General features: G+C 59.0%; 1 protein-coding gene across 1 annotated transcript; it reads right to left on the bottom strand.

Moving 5' to 3' along the window:
• Nucleotides 1-3,238: 3,238 nt before the first annotated feature.
• Nucleotides 3,239-14,323, bottom strand: SCNN1G (sodium channel epithelial 1 subunit gamma). Its single transcript, XM_060261004.1, is given in 14 exon segments — nucleotides 3,239-3,646; nucleotides 4,528-4,603; nucleotides 4,710-4,771; nucleotides 5,098-5,155; nucleotides 5,461-5,539; nucleotides 6,064-6,181; nucleotides 6,594-6,692; nucleotides 9,358-9,521; nucleotides 11,342-11,445; nucleotides 12,258-12,451; nucleotides 12,703-13,000; nucleotides 13,760-13,932; nucleotides 13,934-14,100; nucleotides 14,287-14,323. Coding segments are annotated over 14 exon segments (2,037 nt in total).
• Between the last annotated feature and the right edge of the window lie 5,407 nt (nucleotides 14,324-19,730).

Genomic DNA, 19,730 nt, shown 5'->3' with positions numbered 1-19,730 from the left:
AGGTCCCAGGAGCCTGCAGGAGCGTTCCAGGCAAGCGGAGAGTGAGTGCTGTCTCGTGTTCTGTCCTGGGCGGGCTCTGGGCTCTCCTTGGGCGAGCCTCGCCTCTGGGCCAGCAGCCGGGCTTTGCAGAGAGCCAGATTCATTCCAGCAAGGCTTCCCAGCTGTGTTCAGCTGCCTGGTTTCCCCACTTGTTCACAAAAGGCCTCTGGGAGGCTCTCGCCCTGGTCTCTCTCGCAGGGCTGCTGTGATGGGAAAAGAGAGGAGGGGGGAACGAGGCCCGCTCTCCCTGTGGGGGGCAGGCTCCATCCCAGCACCTGCCACCCCTGGCCACTGGGTGGGGCAGCCCTTGAAGCAGGTGCCCTGGCACGAGGACTTCCTTTGGCATGGGCGGGCAGGCTGTGCCTTGCTGTGGGCAAGAGGGAGGCTCTCGTCCCTGCTGGGACCCACACAAGAGGGGCTACTCGCGTCAAAGGAGGCAAGACGCAGAGAGAGGCCCGATGAGCAGGGGGGCTGGGGAGGCACCTCAAGGGGAGTTGCTTTTCTTTGTGTATTTCTAACCCCGTTCTCTCCCACCCCATTTGGGGGCTCAAGTTTGGGCTGCAGCACAGAACTCTGCTGAGTCCCTCACAGCCCGGGGCATGGGGGGGCGTGCTTCAGAATGGCTCCTTGCCTCCCTCCCCCCTTCCCCCGCAGAGGCCTGGCTGCCTTATGGCACGAGGCTGCATTTCAGGCCCCCCTCCCACAGGCAGGTCAGCCAGCCAGCCAGCCTTTGCATGCCTCAGGTGCTGAGAGCCCCCCTGCCACTGGGGAGGGCCTGAAGGCTGGAGGAACAGCTCTGGACTGGTTCCAGGAGGCCTTGCCTTTCTCATCTCCCTGCCTGCCCGGGACACACATTCCTCAGGCCAAGCTCAGTGGCAGGGAGAGAGATGCTTCTCTGCAATCATTAGAGGAGCAGAACACCCACCTTTTGCCAAGGGGGCACACCCCACCCTCCAGACAATGTTTTGGCTGCACAGCCACCTCCCTCACCAGGCACCTGGCGGGTGGTGAGGGAGGTCTTCCCCCCTGGGAGCAGAATTCAGGCTCTGCTGCCCCCCCCAGGGCTGCCGCCACCCCCCCCCAAAGCAAGCTGCAGTCTCTGCGTGTTTAGGGGGGGCAGGTGGACTTCTCCATCACTCGGTGGGGGTGGGCCTGTTGGGGCAGGGGGAGAGGGGGCAGGGCCTCCTCCAGCATCCTGCAGGGTCTCTGCCCCCCTTCCTCCTCCACCCCCACACCCAGGCTGCTTCTGGTGTGATTCCTGAGCCACTGGCACTCCTTGCCACCTCTTCCTGAGCAGCCTGGAGGCCTGGGCTGTCCATCATCGCTTGACTGTCCCTGGGTTGGTTTCCCCAGGATGACGCCACACGACTGACCGTCAGACCAGTCCTGGCCTTCAGGATGAGCAGGAGGCGGCTGCCAGCCTCCCTCCCTCCCTCCCTCGGGCCTGCACAACCTGTTGCTCTCCCTCTCCTGCAGAGGTTCTCCCTCTAAGCTGGGAGAGCAGGGCTGGATTCCCCACTCCGCAACATGCAGCTACTGGGGTGACCCCAGTTCAGTCACAAGTTCTCACAGAGCTGTTGTGCTCAAAAGCAGTTCTTTCTCAGCCCCGCCTGCCTCACAGGCAGCGTTCCCTCTGAGCTGAGTGAGCGTGAGCCTGCTCACAGGTTTTTAGCCTCCAGCTCACACATTTTCGTCTTAGCTCAGGAAAACTGGTCCCAGAGCATAATAATTTGTGCGGCAGCTCCCCACTTCCATGCCAGGAGCTCACAAAGTAGTTTTTGCTCACAAGACTTAGAGGGAGCCTTGCTCACAGGTTGTCTGTTGTGGGGATAAAGGAGGGGGATTGTAAGCCGCTCTGAGGCTCCACAAGTGAAGGGTGGGGGATAAATCCAATCTCTCCTCCCCTCCCCCCTGCCCTGCTCTCTGATGGAATCTCTCTTTCCATTTGGCTTCTCCCCTCCGTTGACTGGGGCAGAACCCCCCAAGCAAACCAAGCTGAAGCACAAAGCATCCTCCTGGCTGTCCCTGGACCGGAAGGGTGCAGGTTCTGGGGTTTGGCTAGAGGGAGGGAGCTGCGAGTCAGCCCCAGAGAAGGATCCTGGGCTGGCAAAGGCGGCTACGGAAAAGAACCCTGGCACTGCCAGCCACTGGCGAGGCATCCTTGGCTCCAGGGAGCCCAGCGTCTGCAGAGGACTGGGAAGGGAAACGCCAGCCCAGCCCCTCTTGTCCTGCAGCTGGCAGCAAGATGGGCAGGGCTGCCCTGAAGTGCCAGGGGCTGTGCTCTTTGCCATCCAGAGGGAGCCTTCTTGGAACATTCCCGGGGGGGGGAGGGGAGTCCCGGCCAGGCTGACACCCCCCTCCCAGACAGCCATTGATCAATCTTGCCAGGAGGCACTTCTGGGAAACACCCCCCTGGCGAGAAGGGCCCACACCCTGGGCAAAGCCCGCAGAACAATGCCTGGCACACAGCCCTCCCTGCAGTGGGAAGCAGAGGCCTTGAGAGGTGCCAGGAAGCCTCGGGAAGGGGCCCTCCCGCTGGCCCTGCTCTCCCCCCACCTGGGAACCCCAAAGGGCTTCCTGCATCCTTGGGGAGTCCAGTTGAGCAGGTGGGGGGCAGACAGCGGGTGGTCCGGAGGAGGCCCCTCTCTAAAGGCTCCTTGTTCTTGGCTCTCCCACCCCCGCTTTCAGAAGAAGGACAGAACCTTTTATTTCTTTTTTTAAAAAAACCGAATGTTTATTGAAATAAAGCCCCCCCCCCCCTTCCTGGTACAGCTTCCCAGCGTCCCCTCTCAGCAGATGTTAAACCCTTCCACAGGCACAAGCAGCAAGAGGGTGTCCCCAATGCCTGGGTGAAAGAACACTCGCAAAGCCAACCCTGCACCCTCTCCAAGTCGCTCTTTGGGGCATGTGAAGCGGCCTCCCCGCCCGCCCCCCCCAGAGGCCCCACACAGCCCTTCTGTGGGGAAAGTCACACACCTGCCTCCCTCCCACTGGCACACCTGGGGGCATCCCATCCCACCGCATGCACTGCCAGAAGCTGCCTGCAGCCCCTGTGAAGGTTCAAGAGGCCGTCACTTCCTGCTCCCCGCTGCCCAGGCCTCTCCCCCGCAGGCCCCCTTGGAGCACAGCCTGGGCCTCACCCCCCTCTCCCCTTCCACCCAGCCCCAGGAACGCCCCCTGCAGGTGCCCGGAATGGCCCTCAGGGCCCCTTATCCCCTTCTTGTGTGTCGGGCATCTGCTCCCGAAAGGTGCTGCCGCCCGCGCCCAAATGCAAGGTGCTGTAGGTGGGCGGGGGGGTTCGGGGGGCCAGGCCCTGGGGGGACAAGGGCAGCTGGAGGGCAGTGTTGAAGGTGGGCAGGTCATCGTCCTCGGTGCAGGCGGGGTTGTGGTGGCCCTGGGCCCCGCCCTGCTGGGGGCCGCCCCCCTGCTCCAGGCCCGCCCCGCCCCTCCGGGCCTGCCACCACTTCTTCGCCTTCTGCCAGCGGCGGCGCAAGATGATGGAGAAGGTGTCGATGAAGAAGACCTCGATGATCTCGATGACGCAGACCATGGAGCAGCTCATCCACAGGCCCAGCTGGCCCCCAAAGTTGGACAGGAGAAGCACGATCTGCGGGGGGAGGAGGAGGACGGGATGGTGGGAGGCTCAGCCTCACAGGGAGGGGGGCACAAAGAGGAACTGGGGGGGGGGTGCATGTGAGCGGAAAGTGCCAGCTGATGGCCACCCCCCGTGGGGAGAGCCAGTTGGGTGTGGTGGTGGACGGGGTTGCATTCCCCACTCCTCCACTTGCAACTGCCGGAATGGCCTTGGGTCAGCCAGAGCTCTAATAGAGAGCCAGTTTTGTGTAGTGGTTAAGTGCATGGGAGAACCGGGTTTGATTCCCCACTCCTCCACTTGCAGCTGCTGGAATGGCCTTGAGTCAGCCAGAGCTCTGGCAGAGGTTGTCCTTGAAAGGGCAGCTGCTGTGAGAGCCCTCTCAGCCCCACCCACCTCACAGGGTATCTGTTGTGGGAGAGGAAGGGAAAGGAGATGGTGAGCCGCTCTGAGACTCTGTCCTTGAAAGGGCAGCTGCTGTGAGAGCCCTCTCAGCCCCACCCACCTCACAGGGTGTCTGTTGTGGGGGAGGAAGGGAAAGGAGATTGTGAGCCACTCTGAGACTCTTTGGAGTGGAGGGCGGGAGATAAATCCAATATCATCTTCTTCAAGGCGGGTTGGCTGTTTGCCTGCCTCTGCATAGCAGCCTCGAGATTCCTTGGGGGTCTTCCACCCAAAGGATGGCTGGGATTGGCCTTCCTTCACTTCTGAGATCTGATGAGATCAGGCTGGGCTGGGCCGTCCAGGACAGGGCAAGAGAAGCCCAGGGGTGGGGTGGGTTCTGCCATCACCTGGCCTTCCCTGGTAGCCTCCCCCCTTCCACGTGGTCCCCAGAGCTGCCCCTGCTCAGCTGTCCGGCTCTGACAAGCTGAGGCCACCCCCCAAGCAAAACTCACCGTGTTGGCTGGGTTCTCCAAGATGAGCCTCTCATTCAGGTCCTTGTAGAACACCATGAGGTTTGCCAGGTCAGTCCTGAAGAAAGAGAAGGGGCAGGGGGGATGTGGAGAGAGCCCCTCTCTGGGGCAGCCCCGATTCCCCCCACCCCCCGCCAGACGGGAGGGAGGGAGGGAGCACCTACTTGTTCAAGACAGCCTTGCTGTCCTTCCCTCGGTTCCAGGAGAGGGCCCTGAGCATCCATTCCTGGAGAGAGAATGCAGAGGGGAAATGCAGGGGACACGCCTCCTCCCTCCCTCCCTCAGGCTGCTGCTTTACTGTCCCTCCTTTGCTCCCCCTCCCACGTATTTTGCAGGCCTTTCATCTCTAGCCAAGAAGGAGGAGGGGCCACCCGCTGACAGAGGGAGGAAAGACCTCCAGCTAGCCAGGCTGCCCCCCCCCCTCTCTCGCCTGCCTGGTGCACTTTAGAGGAGAGCCACATAGCTGCCCTCTGTGCAACACAGCGCATGAAAGGTGAAGGCCACAGAGGATCTCTGTCTGGATCTTGTGCCCGGGGCAGGGCAGAGACTCACCTCGGACACCGTCGACGGCCACTGAGCCAGGCTGGTGGTGAGGGTCCACTCCTTCAAGCTGGGGAGGCAGGCAGGGAGTCAGTGCCCCAGCAGAGGCAGGTGAGACCCCCACCCCCTGAGCCACAGAGCCCTCCCCCCACTCCACTTGGGCCCCGTCATCCGGCAAGCTGCCTCTGCTCCTGCCCTGCTCCACTCCCCCTGGCCATGCCAGGAAGCCTTCTGGAGGGGCTGGGCCAGCTGGGGTTCCCGCTGCCCCAAGCAGTGGCAAAAGGGCTGCTGCCTGGTCCGGCATTTCGCAAGCTCAGCTCAGCACCGGGCCCCTCCTTCAGAGGCACAGCAGAGGGGGACCCAGGCGGGACTCACCTGCAGGCCTCCTTGCAGATCTGCTGGCAGCCCAGCTTCTCCTTCACAAAGTCGCTGTGGAGCTTGTAGTAGCAGTACACTGCAAGAGAGAGCCAGGCTCAGCACCATCCCTGAGGTCAGGCAGCTCTCTTGGGGCGGGGGCTCCCCTGGATGGAGTCAGGCACGTGAAGCGTGTCTTGCAGGGATACAGAGACGGCCACAGAGGGAAAGAAATCGCCATGAGCCGGTGGAAGGGCAGAGAAGGGCCGGGGAGCCCAGTGATGGTTCAGCACCACTCCGAGGCTGCCGGTCAATGGATGTGTCCCCCCCACCCCAGAAAGAAAGCTCTGGGTCTTTACAGGGCCTTCGGGGGGGGGGGCAACAGACCCCTCTAGCTGCTCCTCTGGGAGATACCATTTGCTGAAGCATCTGGGAGGGCACCCCCCCCCCAAGCAAATGGGGCTTGCTGCATGGTTTTTAAAAACTCTCTGATGCCCACAGCTGCACAAGGAGAGGGGATTGTCCCACCAAGAGCCCCCGGCGAGGGAAGCCCTCACAGAGAAGGGGTCGAGGGGTTCCTGGCTGAGGCAGGAAGAAGCGAAAGGTGCTGCCCGGGGGACTTACTCCAGTTTGGGAACTTCTTGTAGTTGCAGTAGGTGGCGTTCTCCGGCAAGGGCTGAGCGTAGTGGGCGCATTCGCACTGCTTCACCATGAGCTTCTGGAAACAGGAATGCAGGCAGATCTGGGCAGGAAGAGAAAAGACCAGGTGAGGACTGCGACTTCGATGCGATGAGGCTCCTGACTGCCCAGGGGTTGTGCCGGGGGCGAGATAAAGGCCTCCTTGCCCATGCTCAGAGGCCCAGTTCTGCAAGCAGGGATGGAGGGGGCCCGCCTGAGCCCCCAGGAATCCCAGGGCAGGGGGGAAAAGCCACCCCCCCGCCCCCGTTGCCTGCAGGAAGTGCAGAGAGGCAGGCGGATGGAAGTTTGAAGGGGCCAGGTCTCAAGACTCCAGCTCCTCCTTGAAGGCGCCCCGGCGACCCCTTTGGCTGGAGCCCCCCCCTCACACACGGGAAGGCTGGGCGACCTCCAGAGCTGTTTGAAGGCCCAGTGCTGGACCTGCCCCACCCACCCCGGGGCTGCCCGAGGAGACCCACCTGCAGGGAGTAGCTTTTCTTGTACAGGTTTTTGACAGGGATCTCTTCCCCGTCCTTTGTGCAGTTGCTGTAGGGCTTGCTCAGGCGGGTGGACCTGGTCTGCAAGAGGAAGAAAAAAGGGGCCCGTGGGTGAAGGGGCCGCAACGGGGGGGGGGGATGAGGGACACCCCCAGGCTTCACAGGGGCCAGGGTGCAAGGGCCAGACGCAGACCTTTCATGAACCCCCGACTTCGGGGCACGCCAGATTCAAAGAGGGTTGTGTCTTTCCGCCCTGCAAGACTTCCTTCAGTGATCCCTGACTCCTCCCATGTTTTCAGAGGGGCTTAGATCAGGACCCCTCTCCCCCCCCCCCCCGCACACAGCTGCACTGTGAATGGTGGGGGGGGGCAATTGGTATGCCTGACAGTCATGATCTTCTGTGGGGATCTCCTAGCAACCTGTTGCAGGGTGTGCTCTGATTTCCTCTTGAAAAGCTACAAGTCTAGTCCATCAACCCCAGTGGCCAAAAGGGCCCAGGGAAAGAGAGGGCCAAGCTGCAGGAGAAGTTCCATTGACTGCCCAATGCACTCCAACCGGGAGTGAAGCTAGTCTCCTCCAGGGCATGGTGGAAGCAGCAGGGAGCCCCGAAAGAAGCCAGAGAGGGGGAGACAGTCCTCTGAAGAACCCAAGAGGGAGGGAGGGAGACAGACAAACTGCCCTCCTAAAAGCCCCTTTAGAGTTGGGGGGGGGGAGAACAGGGGACCCCCCAAACGGTTGCAGCAGCCTCATGCATGTAGCATAGAATTCCTCTGGGAAAATTTAACAGAACAGGCCAGCCAGGGGCCTGGAAATAAGAATTCCTATGGGCAGCAACATTCCCCAATCCGTCATGCTCCCTATGAAACGGAAGCGACAAAAAAGAAGGCAGGCCTAAAAAGCAGTTTGTACCTTACACGTATTTCAGGTCTTGGCTCTGGAAAGGCAGGTCTGGAAAGGTTCAGGGCCTATCAAAGTGACCTCCATAGAACCAGCCTGAAAACCTTCCAAAGCCATCTGGGCCAATATATTCTCATTCATTCTCTCACTTCCCCCCCCCCCCGCCCCCGCTCTCTCATCAGTTCTCCTCACCAGGGCTTGAGAGGAGGGTCTGGTTCATACCGGAAGTTGCCCCGATGAACAGGCAAGCCTCCCCCCCCCTTTCTGCTGGGCCCAGACTGGGCAGGAGCTCCCCTCGCGGGGCATCCCCACACCTTTCTTTTCCAGGGCAGAGACAGAAATGTAGCCGGTGGGAACTCACAGCAAGGGCAGCAAAACTTTTTGTCTTTTTTTGCCTTTGAAGCAGCCTTTTGCCGCAGGGTCAGAAGGTGTAGATAGATCCAGGAGGGCAGCAGCCGTGTGGGTCTGAAGCGACAGGACAAAGTAGGATTCCAGGAGCTCCTTGAAGACCAACACACTCATTCCGGACGGAAGCTCCCGTGTGCACGCAGACTGCCTCAGACAAGGAATGAGCTACAGTGAGCAGAGCTGCACAGAGCTGGTGGGCAGTGGTTTAGAACGCAAAATGGCACAAAGTTAAGAACTATTTTGCCATTGGATTTTAACTTTGAACCATTTTGCATTCTAAACCACTGCCCACCAGCTCTATGCAGCTCTGCTCACCGTACCTCATTCCTTGTCTGCATGCACACGAAAGCTTCCATTCTGAATAAAACTCTGATGGTCTTAAAACTGCTACTAGACTTCTACTTTGCTCAGAAGGTGTGTGAGAGCACCCCCCCATCTCTTTGTCAAAAATAAGTGTAAAGGTTATCAACATTTGGCCTACAGCACCATGCAAAGAGAAAAGAGCCCCGCCCCCTCCCCTCTCCCCCCCCCCCCCCAGGCAAGCTTCCCTCACAGGGGGACACCGAGCTCCAGACCAGAAGCCCCCCTCCCCTTTCAGCGGCATTTTGAGCTGCAGCGTAGTTGGAGTTTTCCTTGATTGCTAAGCATCATTCGCCTCCTTGGGAATTGTTTTTTTGGCTGAGAAGAAAGCTCACCTCCCCAGCGGGCAGCACAAACTGTGGAGCCCGACCTCTGCCCTGTCCGGGGGGGGGGGGGGCAGAGGAAGGTCCCTTTGCAGGCCAAGGAAAGAAGCTTTTCAGCCCCTGGCAGTGGCAGGTGTGGGTGTGGGGAAAGCACAGACAGGACACACCCGCTCCCTGCTCTGTGAGAAACTGGGAGCACACCCCGCTTCTGTGGAAAGGCCTGCTGTGCCTTTTGAGGGAAACAAAGGAGGCAACTGGGCGATCCAGGTTCAGCCCAGTCATCATTCACAGGAAGGGAGAGGGACAGAGATAACTTGACTCCATCTTTCCATCAAGGCAGTACCTGAGCAGGCAGGTAGTCAGGGGTTCTCTGCCTAGGTCTGCTCTCCCTGGGGGCCAAGGGCTCTGATGCAGCAGAGGTCTTAACTCAGCACCTGCAGAATCTGCCTCCATTGCAAACCAGGAGCTGAGCAGGACCTGCAAGGCTCTACAGAACAAGACAGGCAGCTGTGCGTCTGTTTCTAACTCACAACATTTGTGGCCTCGGGGGAGGAGCTTTTGTGAATCCCTGCAGTCACTTTGTCAGATACTCCAGCGCACCACCAGCCCTCTCTCTAATCCTTGTGACTCCAGCTCCCTTCCCTATAGATGTGGTGCAGAATTTGGAGCAGTCCAGACCTGTTTGGATATGCTGCCTGGTCTCTGTGGGGCACGATACGGCCCCCCCACCCCCTGCCCACCTGAGCCCCGCCACTTACAAAGTGCATGCCAATGGAGGTGGCTGTGGCTGTCTCGATCTCGGTGCCGATGTCCTCGATGAAGGGGTATTCATCTTGGTCGTGGACCACGATCTTGGCCCCCGTGGACGTCACCAGGAAGGGGTTGTAGTCGGCTTCCTCTATGTACAGGATCACCTGCAGCCCTGGCCAGAGGGAGGAGCCGGAGTTTGGGGTCACCTTCCAGAACCACAAGAGCCACAAGGGGCAGAGGTGCTGGGCCACCTCAGCTGGCAACAGGGCTCCCTCCGAGGGAAATGTGGGGCTGCCCTCCCATTCCCGGCGTTTGCACAGCAAAAGGGCCTTTTCAACACAACCAGCAGAAGGAAGGAACTGATTTAAAACCCTGTGTGAACATATGAAGCTGCCTTATACTGAATCAGACCTTTGGTCCATCAAAGTCAGTCTTGTCTTCTCAGACTGGCAGCTGCTCTCCAGGGTCTGAAGCTGAGGGTTTTCACACCTATTTGCCTGGACCCTTTTTAGTTGGAGATGCCGGGGACTGAACCTGGGACCTTCTGCTTCCCAAGCAGATGCTCTACTCCTGAGCCACAGCCCCATTCATGGCTCTCCAGGGTCTCAAGCTGCGGTTTTTCACCCCTACTTGCCTGGACCCTTTTGAGTTGGAGATGCTGGGGACTGAACCTGGGACCTTCTGCTTCCCAAGCAGATGCTCTACCACTGAGCCACCTTCCCTCCCCTAAACCATTAACATAGATTCTATTGAAATTTGCTCCAAACCTTCCTCTCCTTCCGCAGCCATATTTAGCTCTGGCAAACCAACTTCCCCTTCCTCCATAACTTTTACAGAAAATGACTGCACCTTTTTTGTATCATCCAGGGTATAAGGCTCTCCCTTATTTTCTACTGGATGTAACTTAAACAAGTTTTCAACCAAAACTGGGTGTGTGAGGAACACCCCAACCCCCGTCGCCAAACTTACTTTGTTCCCCCCACCTGCAAGGATGTGGGCAGTCCCGAATGGGAAATAATTTTAAAATTTGCCATCTCACTTTTTAGACTTGTATTAGTTCTATTTATACATTCTGCTTTATGATTTTGATGCTTTTATCATGTGTCATAACATCTCCCAGAGCCTACAACAACAGGGATCGGGCCATTCACACAGCTGAACAACAACAAGAAGAAGCCACAGGGCCAATTCCAGCAGCCCCCCTGGTAAAGCCTGGATCTCCCCAGTGGCAAGGGGTGCTGCTTGTGGTTGAGTCACATGGGCCGCTGGCTCACCTGACACCATCACCTGACACCTGACGCATGGCTAGAGGCTTCTCGTCCCCGTGGAAATCCACAGGGCCACACGCTAAGTGGCTGTCCACCTCACAAATGCTGTGTGGGTGGCTGGAAGACCCTCCCCCGCTTTCCTCTCCTCCTTGCAGCCTCCACTCCCTCCTTATCCCTCCTCACTGCCTGATCATGGCAAGGAATGGGGTGGACCCCCAGAGTGGGGCCCGGTAGCCTGGATACTCGCTTCCTGAGCTGCCTCGGCTGGCTGATTCTAGGAAGCCCCACGGCCCAGGCAGTCTCAAAGACCAAACCTTTATGGGGAAGAAAGGCTCAAGGATAAACCCAGAAAATCAGGGCTGCCAACTTCCGGGTAGGGCCTGGAGATCTCCTGGAATTACAGCTAGACTACATAAACCAGTTCCCTTGGAGAAAAAGACTGTTTGGGAGGGTGAAATTTTTGGCAGCATCCCATGCTGAAGCCCCTCCCCAAACTGCATCCCCCAGGAATTTCTCCGCCTGGAATCACTAGACGGATTTGTGCAGGTGACCCCCACAGAGACAACAGGGCTTTAGCAAAGATTACAAAACATTTCTGTACATAAAAACACTGCAAGGCCCCGCCCCTTCCTGCTCTTCAGCCCACATTCTGGGAAAGGCCGGTGGCGCTCAGCTCCCCGGGTCAGAGTTCACCCCTCTGGGGAAGAGGCCGCAGCCTTCTTACCGTACTCGCTGCCTCCGGTGGAGGTGTTCAGGATATTGCTGCCATTCTGGCTGTTGAAGGTGTAGCAGTTCCCGTGCAGCGGGTGGTGGAAGGAAGTGAAGTTCCTGATGGAGAGAGAGAGGACCAAGCGGGCTTCCGTCACTGCCGGTCTCTGAAGTCAGCCCTGCTCACATCCTTGGTCCCTCGTGCAGGACTCCAGCCCCAAAGGCTCCGGGTGAAATGGGCCCCAGCAGGCAAAGGATCAGGGTCATGTTCAAGGAGCACAGGATTCAGTGGGGCTGGTTCTGAAGGGACTCGCCGGCCTCGCAAGCATGGACCTTGGGGGCTGAATTGTAGGACTGTTATGGACCCTGCTCAGGGGCTCCCCAAAGTATGGACATGAGAGATCCAGGGTTACTTAAAAGGAGGTCTTTAATAGCACCTCAGTGTTATCCAAGAAGACACAGGCTACGTTTCAATCAGCTGCCTTCGAGAACACATATGCACAGCGAAACTCAGCCAAACCTCCAGACCAAGAGCGGAACTAAAAGGGGGCATCGGATACCCGAAATGCTTGGGTGCGAGTCACAGGTGGTTTAAGCTATCCCAAGCCCTTGCACCCGGCTTCTGGGGACGGAGAGGAAAAACAACCCAGGCCTTCAAGAGAAGCCCTGCCAACTAGCGTGAGAATCAGGACGCTCCCCTGAGAGCAGCAAGCCCGGCCTCCTCCCAAGGCTCAGGGCAGCCAAGCACCAGCATGGAGCGAAGGTGGAGCCCCCATGCCCTCGAACCACCAAACCCTTGTGAATTCTGGGCCAGTACCCCGTGGCCAAAGGCAGGCACCAGCTCCATCTCCCGGGAGGAGGAGAGCGCCTGTTCCCAAGGTGGGACTCTATCACCCCCTGCCTTCCCAGCCCCCACTCTCGGCAGGACCGACCTGGCATCGCAGGACATGCCGTCGAAGGAGCAGCTGAGGATCAGCTCTTCGGCCGAGTAGCTCATTCGCTTCTTGTCCTGGTCGTCGATCTGGGCCATGATATTCATGTAGTGCAGCTTGTACCACTCTTGGATGGCGTTCACCCCGGAGCTGAAGGTGTACAACATGCAGCTGCGGTTGTTGCTGGAGTCGCACTGGGGAGGACAGAAAGGAAATCTGGACTCCGGCGGGGGGGGGGAGCTTGTGGGTGGGAAGAGGGGGCCCACGGCGAGACGTCCCCCACCCTTCCACCGCTGCCACTTAAATTAAAGCAGCTGGGGGCAGTTTTCAGGGGGCCCAGCATCCACCATCCACGTCACGATAGCTGCAACCGGGGAGGCTGAATCGTTCTGCAAGGGCGCCAGACCTCCCACCCCCTCCGTTGCCCTGACACGGGCAGACTCACCAGCTGAAAGCCCACGACGTCTTTGGGGTTCTTCACCATGGTGGAGCCCTCGGGGCTCACCACTGGGCCAGCAATGCGCCGCCGGTGACCGGTGGTCAGGTCCACGGCCATCTTGCGCTGGAGATCCTCCACTCTCATCAGAGGAACAGTGCTGAGGAAGGGGTTCTTCTGGGGGGGCTCGGAGCCTGCTTCGCGCCGGGCCCTGAGGTTGAGGCTGCCCGAGAAGTCGTAGAGGGACTCCAAAGCCAGCAGGGTCTGCTTGTCCAGCTCCGCCAGGTGCTCCTTGATGGCGCTGTACCTGTGAGAGGGAGGGAGGGAGGGCAGCGGGGGCTCTGGGTGGGCATGCTCTGGCCTCCAGCTCTGCGCTAGACCTGGCACAAGCCCTCAAGGGCTGCGAGGGGGGGGGGTCTGTAAAAGATCAAAATGCAAACTGGAAGATTCTGAATTTAACCCATAAACGTGGGTGTGATGGTGCTCTGAGGACTGGGAATGCCCACAGGAATGGGGTGGGAGGAGGGTGTCGGCTGAAGCCATTCAAGATGGCCAAGACAGCCAGTCGGGAGGGACGGGGGAGGGGGGGACACAAAAGACGCAGCTGCTCCAGCCAAAGCAGGCAGCCTGCTTCCTTCTCCCCGCAGGCTTCCGCCTCCTGCTTCTTCCTCCATTGACAGTGGACGTCCCTTTCAGCCCCCCCCTTGCTGGGAGAAGAGACTGGGCAGCCCTAAGGTTCTCATGGCCCAACAGCCGGTGGGGTGGGGTGGGGTGGCCCAGGTGCAAATCTCACCTTTCCCAAGCATTTGCGGAGAAGCCTCACCTTGGCTTTATTTTAAGATCTGCACATCCTGTACCAAACACAGTTCACAGGGAGCCTCCAAGCCTAACCTCAGCCCAAAGAGGAAACATCCTTCCATTCCCTTTTCATTCAGGTCTTTGGGCTGCTTTGCTCTTCAGCGGGGACTGAAAGCGGCGCCTGCTCTCCTGCTCTCGATAGACGCAGAGGCAGAATTCAACCCCGGGCCTCCCTCCCTCCCTCCCAGCCGGGGGGGGGGGGTCTCACTTGTAGGGGTTGATGTTGCAGAGAGTGACGGCGGGGAAGGGCAGCTTGTGGAACTGCACGGTGACGGAGACGGAGGCGTTGTAGTAGTTGAGCACGAGCTGCGCGCAGTACCAGAGGATGAGGCCGACGGCGGCGAGCGTGAGCAGGATCCAGAGGGCGCGGCGGAGGCGGCCCCCGCGACACCACGATGCGCCGGCACCCGTGCGTGTTCGTGTTCAGGCAGTACCAGCGCATCAGCTCGCGCAGCGTCGGCGCCTGCGGGCCCCGCACCGGCAGCGTCGCCTTCAGCTTCGCCTTCAGCTTCTCCGCCGCCGCCAGGCCCGCCGCCCCCTCCGCCGCCCCTGCCAGCGAAGGAAGGAGGGAGGTCAGCTCAGCCATGGAGGGAAGAGAGGGGCCAACCCGGGCAGGCAGTGCGGGCCGCCCCCCGCCCGGAGCCCCCTCCTCCTCCCGCCCGGGAGCCCCCCTCCTCCTCCCGCCCGGGAGCCCCGCAGCCTCCCCGAGCAGCCTGCCCGCCGGGGAAGTCTCACCTGCGGGCCCGGCGCCGAGAGCCGGCTGGAGCTGCATGCCGTCGAGGGGAGCGATGCGCGCTGCTGCTCCCGCAACCTCTGCTGCTTCTCGGCTCCAGCGCTCGCGCCCCGCCCCCTCGCCGGGCCCCGCCCCCCGCCCCGCCCCCCGCCCCGCCCCCTCGCCTGCCGCCTGCCCTGCAGCGCCCCCTGCCGGCCGCCCGAGGGGCAGCCCCCCTCCCCACGCCTAGCGAGGCGCGCAAGGCGGCGGCGGGAGCACCTGGGGGGCATGACAGAGAAGGGGGAGAGGACACGCCAAGAATGGTCATGGCCGGAAGGGCCTGGGGCTTGCAAGGTTGGTTTGAACCCTAAGAAAGGGGGGGGGGGGATGGGACAAAAAGAAAGGAAGCGGAAACCTGTGTTAATAAAATGCCTTATCCAGATTTCGAATACAACATTTCTCAGATCTCCCTTTGTGAGTTAATATGTTGGAGCAGGCTAGTGGCCCTTCCAGTGCAACACTCTGTGTCACACAGGGGCCAAAACCCAGGTGCTGTCAGGAGGTCCACCAGTGGGGTCAGAACTCCAGAAGGCCTCCCACTGTGCCCCCCACCAAGAAGACAGAGCATCACTTGCCCCAGGCATTAGAACATAAGAGAAGCCGTGCCGCATCAGGCCAGTGTGTGATCCAGAGTGTTGGACTGGGTGGGCTGTTGGCCTGATCCAACATGGAAGAAGAAGAAGATATTGGATTTATATCCCGCCCTCCACTCCGAAGAGTCTCAGAGCAGCTCACAATCTCCTTTCCCTTCCTCCCCCACAACAGACACTCTGTGAGGTGGGTGGGGCTGAGAGGGCTCTCACAGCAGCTGCCCTTTCAAGGAGAACCTCTGCCAGAGCTCTGGCTGACCCAAGGCCATTCAGCAGCTGCAAGTGGAGGAGGGGGGAATCCAACCCGGCTCTCCAGATAAGAGAGCTCTGGCTGACCCAAGGCCATTCCAGCAGGTGCAAGTGGAGGATTGGGGAATCAAACCCGGTTCTCCCAGATAAGAGAGCTCTAGCTGACCCAAGGCCATTCCAACAGCTGCAAGTGGAGGAGTGGGGAATCAAACCCGGTTCTCCCAGATAAGAGAGCTCTGGCTGACCCAAGGCCATTCCAGCAGCTGCAAGTGGAGGAGTGGGGAATCAAACCCGATTCTCCCAGATAAGAGAGCCATGGCTGACCCAAAGCCATTCCAGCAGCTGCAAGTGGAGGAGTGGGGAATCAAACCCGGTTCTCCCAGATAAGAGTCCGCACATTTAACCACTACACCAAACTGGCTCTCTTATGTTCTTATGTTCAGTGATCCATCCAATCCAACACTTTGTCACACAGTGGCTCAAAACCAGGGACCACCAGGAGGTCCACCAGCAGGGCCCAGAACTCCAGAAATCCTCCCACTCTTGCCTCCCCAAACACCAAAAAGACAGAGCATCACTGCCTCAGACAGCGTCTTCCATCTATACCTTGTGGCTAATAGCCACTGATGGGCTTCTGCTCATGTTTACCCAGTCCTTTCATAAGAACATAAGAGAAGACATGCTGGATCAGGCCAATGGCCCACCCAGTCCGACACTCTGTGTCCCACAATGGCCAAAACCAAGGTGCCATCAGGAGGTCCACCAGAGAGGCCAGGACACTAGAGGCCCTCCCACTGTGCCCCCCTCCCAAGTACAAAGAAGACAGAGCATCGCTGCCCCAGACAGAAGAACATAAGGGAAGCCATGTTGGATCAGGCCAGTGGCCCATCCAGTCCAACACTCTGTGTCACATAGTGGCCAAAAAACCAGGCGCCATCAGGAGGTTCACCAGTGGTGGCTAGGACTCCAGAAGCCCTCCCACTGTGCCCCCCCCAAGCACCCAGAAGACAGAGCATCCCTACTCCAGACATAAGAGAAGACATGTTGGATCAGGCAAAGGGCCTATCCAGTCCAACACTCTGTGTCACACAGTAGCCCCAAAAGCCCAGGTGCCCTCAGGAAGTTCAACAGTGGGGCTAGGACTCCAGAAGCCCTCCCACAGGGTCCCCCCCCCACCCCAAGCACCAAGAAGTCAGAGCATCCCTGCCCCAGACCTAAGAGAGACCATGTTGGATCAGGCCAGTGGCCCATCCAGTCCATCACTGTGTGTCACAGAAGAACAACAGAGAAGCCATGTTGGATGAGGCTGGTGGCCCCTCCAGCCAACACTCTGTGTCACATAAGAACATAAGAGAACCCCTGTTGGATCAGGTCAATGGCCCATTCAGTCCAACACTCTGTGTCACATAAGAACATAAGAGAAGCCATGTTGGATCAGGCCAATGGGCCATCCAGTCCAACACTCTGTTTTACATAAGAACATAAGAGAAGCCCTGTTGGATCAGGCCATTGGCCCCTCCAGCCCAACACTCTGTGTCACATAAGAACATAAGAGAAGCCATGTTGGATCAGGCCATTGGCCTCTCCCAGCCCATCACTCCGTGTCACAGAAGAACATAAGAGAAGCCATGTTGGATGAGGCCGGTGGCCCCTCCAGTCCATCACTCCGTGTCACAGAAGAACATAAGAGAAGCCATGTTGGATGAGGCTGGCGGCCCCTCCAGCCCAACACTCTATGTCACATAAGAGAATCCTTGTTGGATCAGGCCAGTGGCCCCTCCAGCCCAACACTCTATGTCACATAAAAGAATCCTTGTTGGATCAGGCCAGTGGCCCCTCCAGCCCAACACTCTATGTCACATAAGAGAATCCTTGTTGGATCTGGCCAGTGGCCCCTCCAGCCCAACACTCTGTCACATAAGAGAATCCTTGTTGGATCAGGCAGTGGCCGCTCCAGCCCAACACTCTATGTCACTTAAGAGAATCCTTGTTGGATCAGGCCAGTGGCCCCTCCAGCCAACACTCTGTCACATAAGAGAATCCTTGTTGGATCAGGCCAGTGGCCCCTCCAGCCCAACACTCTATGTCACATAAGAGAATCCTTGTTGGATCAGGCCAGTGGCCCCTCCAGCCCAACCACTCTATGTCACATAAGAGAATCCTTGTTGGATCAGGCCAGTGGCCCCTCCAGCCCAACACTCTGTGTCACATAAGAGAATCCTTGCTGGATCAGGCCAGTGGCCCCTCCAGCCCAACACTCTGTGTCACATAAGAGAATCCTTGTTGGATCAGGCCAGTGGCCCCTCCAGCCCAACACTCTATGTCACATAAGAGAATCCTTGCTGGATCAGGCCAGTGGCCCCTCCAGCCCAACACTCTGTGTCACATAAGAGAATCCTTGTTGGATCAGGCCAGTGGCCCCTCCAGCCCAACACTCTGTGTCACATAAGAGAATCCTTGTTGGATCAGGCCAGTGGCCCCTCCAGCCCAACACTCTGTCACATAAGAGAATCCTTGCTGATCAGGCCAGTGGCCCCTCCAGCCCAACACTCTATGTCACATAAAAGAATCCTTGTTGGATCAGGCCAGTGGCCCCTCCAGCCCAACACTCTGTGTCACATAAGAGAATCCTTGTTGGATCAGGCCAGTGGCCCCTCCAGCCCAACACTCTGTGTCACATAAGAGAATCCTTGTTGGATCAGGCCAGTGGCCCTCCAGCCCAACACTCTGTGTCACATAAGAGAATCCTTGTTGGATCAGGCCAGTGGCCCCTCCAGCCCAACACTCTATGTCACATAAGAGAATCCTTGTTGGATTCAGGCCAGTGGCCCCTCCAGCCCAACACTCTATGTCACATAAGAGAATCCTTGTTGGATTCAGGCCAGTGGCCCCTCCAGCCCAACACTCTGTGTCACATAAGAGAATCCTTGTTGGATCAGGCCAGTGGCCCCTCCAGCCCAACACTCTGTGTTCACATAAGAGAATCCTTGTTGGATCAGGCCAGTGGCCCCTGCAGCCCAACACTCTATGTCACATAAGAGAATCCTTGTTGGATCAGGCCAGTGGCCCCTCCAGCCCAACACTCTATGTCACATAAGAGAATCCTTGTTGGACCAGGCCCCGTGGCCCCTCCAGCCCAACACTCTGTCACATAAGAGAATCCTTGCTGGATCAGGCCAGTGGCCCCTCCAGCCCAACACTCTATGTCACATAAGAGAATCCTTGTTGGATCTGGCCAGTGGCCCCTCCAGCCCAACACTCTGTGTCACATAAGAGAATCCTTGTTGGATCAGGCCAGTGGCCCCTCCAGCCCAACACTCTGTCACATAAGAGAATCCTTGTTGGACCAGGCCAGTGGCCCCTCCAGCCCATCACTCTGTGTCACATAAGAGAATCCTTGTTGGATCAGGCCAGTGGCCCCTCCAGCCCAACACTCTGTGTCACATAAGAGAATCCTTGTTGGATCAGGCCAGTGGCCCCTCCAGCCCAACACTCTGTCACATAAGAGAATCCTTGTTGGATCAGGCCAGTGGCCCCTCCAGCCCAACACTCTGTCACATAAGAGAATCCTTGCTGGATCAGGCCAATGGCCCCTCCAGCCCAACACTCTATGTCACATAAGAGAATCCTTGTTGGATCAGGCCAGTGGCCCCTGCAGCCCAACACTCTATGTCACATAAGAGAATCTTTGTTGGATCAGGCCAGTGGCCCCTCCAGCCCAACACTCTGTCACATAAGAGAATCCTTGCTGGATCAGGCCAGTGGCTCCTCCAGCCAACACTCTATGTCACATAAGAGAATCTTTGTTGGATCAGGCCAGTGGCTCCTCCAGCCCAACACTCTGTCACATAAGAGAATCCTTGTTGGATCTGGCCAGTGGCCCCTCCAGCCCAACACTCTATGTCACATAAGAGAATCTTTGTTGGATCAGGCCAGTGGCTCCTCCAGCCCAACACTCTGTCACATAAGAGAATCCTTGTTGGACCAGGCCAGTGGCCCCTCCAGCCCATCACTCTGTGTCACACAGTGGCCAAAAAGCCCAGATGTCTCCAGGAGGTCTCTGAGTGGGGGCTGGACTGCAGAAGCCCTCCCACAGGGTCCTGCAAGCCCCAAGAAGACAGAGCATCCCTGCCCCAGTCAGAGAGCCGCTGTGGGGCTCAGAGGCACCCAGGGCCTGGGAGAAGCACTGCTGGGAGGGTCTGGCTACCGTCCCCCGCCTGGTGCCGTCAGAGGGTGGGTGGGGGTCTCCGGATTGACGCCCCCTCCTCCCTCTCGGCCCTCCTCCTCAGCCTTTGCCAGCAGCCAAGATGGCGGCCGTGCGGCGGCGGAGGCGGGGGTTGCCCTTCCTTGCCATGGCGCCGCCGGCTTCCGGCCCGCCCTGCCCGCCTGCGCGGGCTCCTCCTCGCCCGCCCGGCGCCTCCTGCTGCTGCTGCCGCTGCTGCTGCCTGTGCTCAGCTGGCCGCCGGGCGGGCGGGCGGAGGGGAGCGCAGGGCGGGTAGGCCGCGGCGGGCCGGGCCGGGCGGGGGCCCCGGTGGTCTCCTGTGCCATGTCGTCGTCGGGGCGGGTGG

The sequence above is a fragment of the Heteronotia binoei genome, chromosome 20 (assembly GCF_032191835.1).
Source record: "Heteronotia binoei isolate CCM8104 ecotype False Entrance Well chromosome 20, APGP_CSIRO_Hbin_v1, whole genome shotgun sequence".
NCBI classification, from domain to species: Eukaryota; Metazoa; Chordata; class Lepidosauria; order Squamata; family Gekkonidae; genus Heteronotia; species Heteronotia binoei.
This window is presented reverse-complemented; position numbering and strand designations above follow the sequence as displayed.